This window comes from Strix uralensis, chromosome 3 (genome assembly GCF_047716275.1).
Source record: "Strix uralensis isolate ZFMK-TIS-50842 chromosome 3, bStrUra1, whole genome shotgun sequence".
NCBI lineage: Eukaryota > Metazoa > Chordata > Aves > Strigiformes > Strigidae > Strix > Strix uralensis.
In genome coordinates, this window is record NC_133974.1 from 41,821,149 (window position 1) to 41,833,921 (window position 12,773).

The window sequence follows — 12,773 nt, forward strand, 5'->3', positions numbered from 1 at the left end:
GACATATAGAGACCATGAACAAACCTCTTGTTAAAACAGCATATATGCCTGCAACAATCCCTTGGGAATGGAGAAGGACATAACATCATAGTCCTGAACTGAAACACTCTCATTTATATATATTTAAAAAAAAAAAGTAATGGCTAGATCAATTTTTATCAGCAAGTCATCTCCTATGTCATGTATCTAGATGTCAAGTTACTATAAAGATGACAATTCCAAATCTAATACCTGTCTTCAAATGCAGATATAAGTAGTGGTAGTAGTAGTAAGAAATACAAACAGTAAGTAGTAAGAAACCAACCAGTTATGGTGATAACAAGCTGGTAAGATCACAAGATAATATTCTTTCATGATACTATTTTGTGTGAGGAAATTAAATTCCCTGTTTCTTGATGTATATTATCTCAGTATCTCAGCAGAATTTGAAAAATATGTCACTGAAAGAACCTGAAGATTAATTTAAGATTTAAAACCACTTAGAATCTGACAACGTTGCTTTCTTTTTGCACTTGACTATTATGAACTCTGATATTAGATAGGACAAGTTATGACTCAAATATAGACCAGCAAAAAAACAACACAAGATTAATTTAGGCTGGAATGGACCCCTAGATGTCACCTGGTCCAACTCCCTCCTCAAAGTAGAGTCATGTTCCGTCAAGTTTTGAGCATTATCAAAACTGGAGATTCCACAGCCTCTCTGGGTAGCCTGCTCCAGCATTTGATAACTCGCAGGGTGAATTTTCCTTTCCCATATCCAGTTGTAAGTTCCTTCCCTGGAATCTGTGACCACTGCTTTTCATACTTCTGCTTTTTCCAAGAAGAGCTCATTTCATCTTCACTGTTAATCTCTATAAAGCACATACACTACAAAATGTGCTTTTGATTTATTTTATTTTATGAAAGTACTAAGTCTAATATGCTTGACTGAAGTCAGACTAACATTCAAAAAAATAAAGCACTTGAAAGTTCCCTAAACCGGAATATCTTTTTTGTTGCCCAGTCTCTTTTCTCCAACTCCTACCTCTGCTTCCAGAGAAGCTGGAGAGAACACAGGTATCAAGGAAAGAAGATCAACATAGTTAAAAGTAATAATGAGGGTGAGTGGAGAATTAATTTTACTGAAAAATGTGCCTTGTGATGGCAACATGTAGATAAACCATACTGTTTTACAGTAATGCATATGCATTCATCTTTTTTTCTTTAAAGTGGAATGGAATGTATGGTATATAGCACCTCAAATGCACAAAACAATTTGCAAGTCCATGTAAAGATGATTAAAAAAATGTAATTTTCTATTAAAACAGACAGGAACAAAGGTGAAGGGTCACAGAAGCAGGAAAACTGTAATCAGGAAATGTGGTTTGCTATTTTTTCTCCTGAATTTCATACTCCTTTCTCAATACCACGCATGGGTTTTTTTAAAAGTTACCCTTTTGCTTAAGGCAGGTATGAAATAACTTCTCATAATCCTAGGATCATCTAGAAAAAGTTAGGAAATCTCTTCTTTAAGGATCAAGATAACGCAGATTGCTAGTATGTTTGCTAGTAGAGAGGCTCTCTCAAATGATACACTGAATCAGCAACCTGATGTTAAATCTTACCCCATGAATTGACATAGAATAGATCCAAATGATTAAAAACTTTTGTACTCCTTGCTAGTAATTCATAATATTAGTTTACTACAAACACATCAATCTAATGCCTCACCCTAACATCAATCAAACAAAAAGACAAGCAAAGCAGAGAAGCAGAAAGCTTAAAAAACCGCAATCCCTAAAATTTGATTTAAGGAAGGGACAGAAGGTGCAACCAGAGGACAGAACTGTTTTACCCTGTAAAAAACCCACAGTGGATTGTAAAAGGCTGTAGAAACCTGAGCCTTTGTTCATTTTTCCCTTACTGAGTGCTTGTTCTTAGGAGGTGAAGTATGTGGATATGTGAACACAACAATATTCTTTAGAGACTGATGTCCCTAAGTCTTTCATTTTAAAACTGAAAAAGGTATGAAATGTGTGTTCTTTTAAAAAAAAATTATACTCTGATATTTGTAGAATTTCTGTGATGAAGATTATCAGTTCTTAATTAAAAATTAATCCTACACTTTTTAACCCTTATATATTGTAAAAAAGCCAGGAGCAGGCAGTCCATGGCTTCTCCAAATAGCTCATCTTTAAAACTCTGTCCCTGTATCTTCTCATCTTTGTAAAATATTTTGAGATGTTTTTATCATAAGCGTTATGACACACAGACCCAACCACGTCAACATGTCTAGATGCGAGATCACACAGGAATACGCAGGTCCTGCAAAACTGGCAGTAGCGCTCAGTAGAAGGCAATCTTTACTCTCACAGCACACAAAAAAAATAGTCTTTAGGACAGTGTTAGCGCAACACTGGTGAGAAAAGGGGACATACTAGCATCCCTGACCTTGTGAGGATATATTCTGCACCAATGCTACACTGCCATAATGTATTTCACTGTAGTTCCCTGCCCTCATACACAGCAGTCTTCCTTAGAGGCTGATTTAAGAGTTTAGTGGAAAACCCAGTGAAAAACAACACTGCATGCAAGACATGCAATTTTCTAAGGCACATATTTGGCTAAACAAACCTTACTTTCACCGAAACACAAGCTAGAGAACACATTTTGGGGTAACAGCAACTTCCATACCAGAGTTCAACTTTCAGTATCTTCCACTGCAGAGTAGTTCAAAAGAATTTGCAACCATTTTTCAGTAGGAATATGTTTTATTCCTTCCATAAGCCAAAAAGAGGAAAAAAAAAGTCACAAAGGAAAAAAAATTTAGGTTAGCTTTGCCCAAACTTTCCTAACACTTTTATGATAAGACTTAATTCTGAAGAACTTATTCAAGTTATTAGTGACTGAAAACATGGAAAGTAAAAGCAACATAGTTAGGCAGTTCTTACCACAGTGCTCACCACTGAAATTAAAACTAATCAATCAGTGCTTGAGATGCACAATTTATTAACTGGCACATTGCAAGAGATCCACTCCTATTTTTCTCTTTCAGACTGTGCTAAAAAAATAGGTTTCTATGTAGTGACTGATAAGGGTTTATGAAATGGTGAATATTTCTGCAATTTACAAGTTTTTCCTCAATATTTTTTTTTTTTAAATTGCATACAACAGAGACAAAATTTTAAACGGTGACTTCACCTTGAAGCTAATTTGTCTGGCAAGTTCTTTAGCTTCCTTGTCCGCCTGGCTTGACACGCTTCCAGATGTTACTGGTAAGAGGGCTGTCTTCATAGATGTGCCGCACATTTCACAACAGAAGTCTTGTGACCTGGCCACAAATGACATAGCTCAGAATAGCACGTTCTCATAATGTTCTTGTGTTTAAACAAACCAGTTGCAAAACAATCCACAGAAAGACAAGTGATGTCAAGACCAGTAGCTTAAAAGTACTTCCCCCTACCCCAAATCACACCATCTTGAAAAAATATGTTGAGAATTATCTATACTATGAATAATATTCTCTCATGTAATTTAGGAAAATATTAACAACTGACTTACATGTTGCTATTATCTACACTTTGTTAATAATTTTCTACCGTTTTAAAACTTACTTTATATCTGCAGCAAATTAAAACTGTAAATGATAAAGATCTAATTATTATTACAAATATTAAATTGGACCCAGAAGCTTGCACCTCAAATCTAGGAATTTCAGTTTCTGCAAGAGCATTACTTTTCCTCTCTTGCACACATAATTTGTCTATGGGGCACACTGCAGGCAGCTCTCCAAGCCCATGGGAAACCACACAGCTTTAATAGTACAGTATCAAGACCAACCCACTAAGCCCTACCCCTCAGCAGGGCTTATTAGCTTGGACTCAGTGCCATGCTAACTGGAAAGTTGTAGCTTCTGACTGGCTCAGAGTACAGGCAGAATAAGCTCACATCTGCTTGTAAAATAAGGTACTAGTTACAATTTGGAATACAGTAACTTTGCTTCTAAGATAAGGATATGGTCTTTCAATTCAAGTACCTTCTTCTCCCCAGATGGGGAAAGGAGAAAGACCAAAAAAACCCCACAGGTATAAGATTTCATTTAAGGATAATCACAGAATAGTTGAGGTTGGGAGGGACCTCTGGAGATCATTTAGTTCAGTCTCCCTGCTCAAAGCAGGGTCAAGCAGAGCACGTTGCTCAGGTCTGTTTCCAGTCACATTTTTAATACTTCCAAGGATAAAGACTCCACCACCTCTCTGGGCAACCTATGATAGTTCTTTGACCATATTCACAGTAAAAAAGTGTTTTCTTGCATTCAGATTGAACTTTATGGGTTTCAGTTCGTGCCCGTTGACACCTGTCCTGTCACTGGACAACACTGAGAAGAGTCTGGCTCTGCGTTCTTTACGCCCTCCTTTCAGATATTTGTACATGTGGAGAAGATCCCCTGAGTCTTCTCTTCGCCAGCCTTTCCTTGTATGAAACAGCCCCTCAACCACCTTTGTGGCATTGCACTGGGTTTGCTCCAGTAAATCAGTATCTTTCTTGTAACCTGACCTGGACACAGCCCCAACCTGGCCCCAGCACTCCAGACGTCTCACCAGTGCTAAGTACAGAGGAAGGATCACTTCCCTCGACCTTCTGGCAATGCTATTTCTAATGCAGCCCAGGAAACCATTAGCCTTCTTTGCTGTAAGGGCACGTTGATGCCTCATGATCAGCTTGGTGTCCACCAGGACCCCCAGGTCCTCCCCTTCCAAGCTCCTTTCTAGGTGGTCAGCTGACATTATTCGTCCCCAAGGGCAGGACTTTGCTTTTCTCTTTGTTGAACTTGATGAGATTCCTCCAGCCCACTGAGGTTCCTCTGGATGGCAGCACAACCTTCTGGTGTATCAGCTACTCCTCCCAGTTTTGTATCATCTGCAAACTTGCTGAGGGTGCACTCTGCCCCATTATCCAGGTCATTAATGACAGGGGATAGCACTGGCCCCAGCACTGACCCCTGGAGTACACCACTAGTGACTGGCCTGCAGCTGGACTTTGTGCTGCTTACCACAATCCTTTCAGCCAGGCAGCAAAGCCAGTTCTTAATCCACCTTACTATTCCCACTTATCTAGGCTGTACTTCATGAGTTTCTCTATGAGGATGGTAAGGAAGACAGCGTCAAAAGCCTTGCTAAAGTCAAGATAAACGACATCCACTGCTTTCCTCTTGTTCACTAAGCTAATCATTTCATCATAGTCACAAATCTAATTTTAAGTTAATTTTCTAAAACTCATTCCGAAGCAGCTGCTTCAGACTTTTCTGCTGTTGTTTCATTATTATTATTATTATTATTATTATTGTTATTGTTATTATTATTTACTTAAGGGAAATGATGCATTGTTTTGGTTGTTTTCTCCCCCACTTACACTTACTATCAATTCCATCATACTAATTCTTCTTCCACGCTGCAATTATGACTGTATCACAATGTTAATTACATCTCTAAGCCTGAATTTCAGACAAACCTCTAATTTGACCACACAATGCTGGAAGGAACACAGCCCTTTCAAAGTATGTTGTTTGACCGTAAGTTCCCAGTTTGCACAACGTTCAGGAAAAAATAAATATATACAAGGCATAGAACTTTTTTTATATTTGAAATAAATTCAGGAGAACAGACTGAAGTGACTCACTTTCTACTCAATGCCTTACCCTAAAAGAGAGTACATATATATGTACCTACAGTAACAAACTTCATACTTACTTCTTCGCAAGAGCTCTTCTCTCTTCTGGTGTGTAATCTAGAGATCCTATTGCTCCTTCACCTTTGGTTGGCATAAATCCAATAATGGCTAGTAAAGCTGTTCTTACTAAAATGGGAAAAGAGAGATACAAACAACGTTGCAAAAACGACTCTTATTTCGTCTCACTCTATACTCAGTACAGAAAAGTTGCAGTTCTGCCTGCAAAACTTCATTTTGTCCAAAGGAGTAGTCTGAATTTCATACAAGCAGCACTGGTTTTTTGGTACGCAGCAAGGCTTCTTCATTTTTTAAATTTCACATTATAAATGAAAGGTAAGGCCTTAGTCTTCCATCAGGCAACACGGAGAAGAAAAGAGAAGTTGTCACAAAAATGCTACATCAATATAAAGATTAGAATTCCAGACTTTAAAAATGGGTTTTGAAGAAAAAAAAGTAAGGCAGAATTAACATATAAATGGGGGGGAAAGAAGGGAAGGATTCATAAGGCATTTTTCTTTTTGTGCGTGTTTTCTATTAGACATGAATTCTGCAACTTAGTGCACAGAAGCTCAGTGGTTTTCTTCTATGCAATGTACTGCAGAATTTGTTCCTTCTATGTCATCGTGCTGGGGAAAGAGCTTACTTAAATACTAATAACAGCTCATAACAGAACTGTCATCTCAAACATCTCTTTTGACAATATCTATCCTTCAATCTTGTTTTACACAGTCATGAAATTTAAGAATTCAAGACACTTTGCCAGTAGATTTGGTAAATAGATATCACAGGAAGATGAGTAACACAAAATAGAGGTAGGATATTTACACCTCCTACTTAGAAGACAGTATTTTCTAATCTTTTAAAAAATGTAAGAGACCTTACAAAAGTTGAAGAGTGGCCTGCTAGAAAATTCGTAAGATCTTATCAACATATTTTAAAAGTGCAACAGATATCCAAAGAAATAATTGATGTACTGTACTCTGAAAAGGTAAAATTATACAAACACGGAAATATATCGCCTCAGATGAATTGTGCCAACTCTCATTTTCTGTGATAATGAAACTTTAAAAAAAAGGTAGAAAACGTTCAGTTATTCTGAACTCAGACCATGTTGTCTTTACTCTTGAGTGTTCAGAAGTACAGCATCAGAATTAAAAGCTGACCACTCTTCCCTCTATCAATATTCAAGTTGATTTTAGTGATTATACAAAAACAGGGTAAAGCAAGAGGATTTAAAGTATTTTCATAAGAACAATTTAAAAAAAAAAACACGCCCAAAGAATCTTCTAAGTAGTCTGAGAATTCTTAATGCTTTTGCATCCAAACAAATAAGAACCTATGATCACTCCTGTTTCTCAACCCTTTCACCCCACATTTATTTAATAGCATTCCCAAATCCTCCTACATCACTCTTTCATGACTTTACATTTCTCAAATTCTCCCATACTTTTACTCCCTCAAAAGCTGTCTCCTTTTCCACTATAAACATTATTTGTGAGATTTTTTCAGTTTAAAGATCTTGTTGCTTGATGGGGGTAACATTTTCCAAATTATTGTTACTTACTACTCCATGAAGGCTGCCATGTTTCAGGATGATGCCCTGAGATGCTTAAACAAATTTTCTTCCCCACTTCAAACCTGCCATTGGCCTTCAAAGGAAGAAGGAGGATATAATAAAACATGCTAGAAGTTAACTCTTGGGTTTTGGTACAAGTTGTAAAAATCATCATCAAATAAATCTGTATGCAAACAATACTTGATAACTATATTACTGCCAACCTCACAAAATTGGCACTCTGCTTTCTGAACAAAGTCATCTGCCTCTATTCATGCATAATGAAACCCTTAACTGATACCTCACATGTCCCAGTGTGACATGGTGGCTTGCCTGTTGCTCCTGTAACTCACAGACCACATGTAGAGAGTCTGACAAGCTATAGCTTTTCAGCTGTATGGGGGCCTTTGCCTCAAACCACAGGTCTGCCTTCCTACATGTGACCAATGTCTCCAACAGAGACTAAGAGGGCCCATGGAGAGAACAGAAGGTTAGAAAGAACATCAGCAATGTGATTACTCCTGAAGAAAACTTCCAGTTGTTAGGTGCAAAGCTTCATGTAATTACAGAATACCAAAGTCAACTGGAAGACTTCTGGTCTTAAACTGGCAGCATTAACTGTACTATGCCACCTTTCTTACAAAAATAGCATTACCTTAAATGCCAAGAATCTCTCTCTCAGACACCTACAGTTAAACTGATCATGTAAAAACGAAAAACTAGCAAACATGCTTACCGTCAGCAAAATAATGCTGGGTGGTTTCATGGGATATTCAGGTGGTAGTACTATTCGCCCGTGATAAATCCCTCCATCGAAATCTGAATCTGGAGGGCCTCTAACAGTAAAGTGCCATTCAAAAAGATTATCCTAAAATGCCCCCCACCAAAGGGAGAATTACAAAAAAAAGAAAGAAGACTGTGTCAAAGAAGGAGACAACTAAACACCATTTTCTTGAGCAAGGACAGGCTAAAGAAACAGTGCACAGCAGAGGTTTTATTAAGTCAAAATCAAATGGAGAGTAGGACAACCAACACAGTACTAAGATTCTCGTTAAAAGGTTAAAATATTGTAGCTTTCTGGTAATTTTCTTGTACAATGGCTTTGTTGAAACCCTCAAATTCATTATTCAAGTTCTTCGCTCCAGTTGTATCAATTATGACAAGAGGTTTATTACCCAACAGATAGATAACTGAGTCAACTAATGGAAAACTGGGTCTTTGCCCCAGTAAAAAGTAATTCCTGGAGAATCGAGGGGAGACCCATCCCAAGGAAGAACATTAATGACAGCCTCCCCAAAGCCCCTTTCATGCCCAAGTCACATCTGACTCACACATCAGAGAATTTCTATCCTCTTTTGCTTCTCCATAAACAATTTTGAAACAGCTACTGTGCCTTACTGCACAACAGGTACACTTTGAAATTTGGAATATTATTGTCATTGGACATATAAATAACTTCTCTTTAAGCATTATTTCTTTGGGGTTCTGTGTTTGGCTTTCTGTATCTGATCTCATAATGCCCACAACTTTCTGGATATGTACAAGCAGAACAACTCCTACTGTTAGGACAGGAAGCCAAACGAGGCTCGCGGTCAGTGAACAAGATCTCTCAACTAATGCCAAACACTGGTATCACAGGGCTGTGACTGCCCACCTAGTTATAATTTTTTCAAGGATGGGAGGTATGTCAACATTTCCAGCATTTCCTTTCACCCACCACTGTTCTCTTCCCAGCGAGTCACTGCTCTAACCCCAAAATAAGACTTTCATGTAAGTTCCAACAATGAATTAAATCTTACATTTCATCACAGGAAGGGGAAACACAAGGTACAGACAAAAATTAGTCAATAATAAGGTATATTTTATTGCACCTAGGAACATGCTATTTTCTCTAAGCACGTTAAGTATGCTATGCATTTCTGTGAACAGCTAAATCAAACCCACGGAACATTGCCTTTTTAATTATTCCAGCAAAATCAGAAGGGGTTTCTGTTTAAGCTTCTAATCACCACAACTTCCCTGTCGTCTCAGCCCAAAAACTCAACTGGATGTTCAGAAGACTTCAAGAAGCTACTATTTAAGTGAAATCTAAGCATTCTCGCTTACAATGCATCCAGAATTGTACCCATTTACGTTTTTCACAGGGTTTTTTTTAATGCAAAATAGTGAATCCTCATAGAACACCTAGGCTTAAGTTGCTGAGCAACTCAGCAACTGAGCCAGATGTCAGGTTTGGGTGTGAAAAGTTTAACTTAAACATAATGCATTTATGTAGTCTAAGGAAGGAGGAGGGGGAATAAACATATTATACCTGTGTGAAAAAATTACTCAGGTGCAACGTAAAACTGATATTATGTACTTTCATTAACAACCTGGAACTACAATACCATTAAAGTGGAATTCTGCTGTTGATTTCTGTCATAGGAAAAAAAGAACCGAATCAATTTTAAAAGGTCTGCTAGTATCTAAATATGCACATTTTAAATACATATGCGCACAGAGAACTTAAGAGTATATATTCATAACACAGCCTAATTACAAGCTCTTGCAAGCATGTATAGAAACAGACCTCCAAAGGCTGTGCATGATAATGATCTGTAGGATCCTTCAGTTCTGCAGCCTCTTTCATCAAACGTTTGACAGCTGAAAAAGAGAAAGCGTAAGTCACAAAAATTAAGAAAAAAATTAATACCCATTGCATACAAAAATACATTAACACTTCTTCAAGAGCTCCTTTCAGCTAATTTTTTCAGCACATCCCAGCTTCTTCACTGGAGTTAATAATCCAAGACACAATATAAATTACTCATGCTGAATAAATCTTGTATGAGTTATACAAGCACAAATTTATGAAAATTATGTTGCATGGTCACAGAATTTCTCAACACTGAACACTGGGACTAAAGTAGTTTTGTATTATTAACTTCACTAAAGACATGAGGAAAAACACAGGTGTCAGTGGAGTTTCAGACTTTTAAGTACAAGATGTACAAGACCAATAACCTCAATATTTTATCATAAAGGACATCATGTGCATCTTTAAACAACTGCTGAAAAGCTTTATCCTACCACCTCCCATGACTTATTACGTGACTACTCCCTTAATTATTCCAAAGGAGGTCACATTAAGATTTGAGAGAAACCAACACATCAGTAGTACAAGCAGATGAAGATTTATACAAGATTTTAAAACGCTTATGCCCAGCCAGAAAAATTTACTCAGGGCCTTTATAATTTCACAGAATCACAGAATCATCTAGGTTGGAAAGGACCTTGAAGATCATCCAGTCCAACCATTAACCTAACACTGACAGTTCCCAACTACACCATATCCCTCAACGCTATGTCAACCCGCCTCTTGAACACCTCCAGGGATGGGGACTTCACCATCTCCCTGGGCAGCCCATTCCAACGCCTAACAACCCATTCTGTAAAGAAATGCTTCCTAATATCTAGTCTAAACCTTCCCTGGCGCAACTTGAGGCCATTACCTCTTGTTCTATTGCTTATTACTTGGTTAAAGAGGCTCATCCCCAGCTCTTTGCAACCTCCTTTCAGGTAGTTGTAGAGGGCGATGAGGTCTCCCCTCAAATTTGAACCTGAGTGTGGACACACAGGTATTTTTCTACCCTAAATTCAGGATAGTCATTAGTTACCCTTCTACCCCAGAACCACCACCATCATCTGTATCTTCTGCATCTCCTTTTTCCGTCCCCTTTAGTAAGTTCTATTACATCATTTGTCCTGCCAGGTGGCCTCATGTGCATCATGCATTAATGTCTAATAAAGAGCTAAACTACAGACGAGATTTGAGGATGCTGCCTTATGAATAAGGTTAGGTAGAAAATTCTTACTTCCTCCTACTTACTGGAGAAAGTGCAAATACCAGTTACCGCTTTAAGCAACTACCTAGGGACAGGATCTGTTAATCCATCCTCCACATTCAGTTCAAGCTATGGATGTCCCTCCCACTCATGTAATTATCTAACTACAAAGGAGAGACACTGCCCAAATTCCCTTACAGTGTAAGCATAAAGATATGGTGAAAATGAACTGTAGTTCCTCGATTTACAAAGGCTGGCATCACCAGCTGACTGTAGGCTGCGTAGCATGCTCAGACTCCAGGGATTTACTTACTTTCACGACGCTGTGAGGGAAGCTACTCTAACCTTCCTGCAGAGAATTTTGATTTCAATCTACTGTGAAAAGTTCTTTTCCTCCTTCGCACTTCCTGACAGCTATAAACAACAGCCCAAAGTTTGAGGATTTCACTTCTTACAACCCAAAAAACAAACAGACTATGCGGAAATTTGCTGCTGCCAGTTGTCCCAATTCTGTGCTGCTGCCTGGGGGAGGTGTCAATTAAACACCCTGCAAAGCCCACGAGGTCACGTCACAGGCAGCTGTGTCAGGGCTCCACTGAAAAACAGTTTGTCTCCTTCATCTGGATTAAGGTTTGCCAGTTCATTAGTGAGGAATAGTAAGAAAACCAGCCTGGACCAGAAGAGGCTTCAGACCCAGCATTGCTTCACAGACAAGAAGCCTGGACGCTTGCCTTCAGAAGAGTGGCACGCATCAGGATGAGCTAATTCAGGAGTGAACACTCCACAAAGCAAAAGGGTAACCATAAGAAAGCTGAGAACATATATAATGAAGCCTAATGAAGAAAGAATAGTCATGGACAAGGCAGACAACTTTTGTTACTGAGATTTCCTAGATGAGGGACCAAGATAGAAAATACAGGCCAACCTGTAGCAGCATCACATGCAGTTACCCATGTTAACTGAGGGAAAGCTAACTATTAGAGCAAAAAAAAAAAATTTCAAGACCATTCTACAAAAGTCTACTGACACTCAGAGAAAGGTTTGTACCCAGCCTACAAGTGGGTGCAGGATCTTTGGCAGTGCATATTGGCACTTTGGATTTGTCCCAAAAGGAACAGTCTTTTTACCGCTTCAGCTCCAAGGCTGTCCCCTGGGTGTTGAGTGCCAGCACCTGGCAGGCAGGAACAAAGAAATCAAGGGTTTGCACTGAGAAAGAACAGAGACAGCAGCCAGGTGGGGACAACAAGCAGGTGGGCTCCTGTTAAGTAGAATTTAAAATGGAAGCAGTTTAAAGCATGGTGGTTTTTAACATATTTTTGTATTTAATTAACAGTGACAGCAATACTGTATGTATTTTTTCATAGTACTACTTTATTATCAAGAAGCCAGATTATAGGTATTTTAGGAAGCCAGCATAAAATACACTGAAAGAATATGAAATATTATTCCACTCTTGGAGCATGAAATACAGCAAAATATATAATTTCGTTTTTGTATACAGATAATTTGCTTATACGAAGTTTTCAGTATTAAGCAACCTAGGATATCTTAAGAAAAAGAAGCACATGTCTATGAGGAGAGGCTGAGAAAAAGAAGCACATATATACAAAGAAAGGCTGAGAGAGTTGGGGTTGTTCAGTCTGGGGAAGAGAAGGAGCTTATAAGAAAGACAGAAAGAGACT

General features: G+C 38.3%; 1 protein-coding gene across 4 annotated transcripts in view; it reads right to left on the bottom strand.

Moving 5' to 3' along the window:
* Positions 1-12,773, bottom strand: part of UBE2J1 (ubiquitin conjugating enzyme E2 J1) — a 32,515-nt gene that overhangs the window by 8,037 nt on the left and 11,705 nt on the right. For all 4 annotated transcript variants that reach the window (XM_074862059.1, XM_074862061.1, XM_074862060.1 and 1 more), the window contains exons 2-6: positions 9,837-9,910; positions 8,004-8,135; positions 7,277-7,361; positions 5,733-5,838; positions 3,184-3,313 (exon numbers count right to left, since the gene is read on the bottom strand). In XM_074862059.1, the coding sequence (XP_074718160.1) occupies positions 3,184-3,313; positions 5,733-5,838; positions 7,277-7,361; positions 8,004-8,135; positions 9,837-9,910 (527 nt within the window). The remainder of the gene's footprint in view (positions 1-3,183; positions 3,314-5,732; positions 5,839-7,276; positions 7,362-8,003; positions 8,136-9,836; positions 9,911-12,773) is intronic.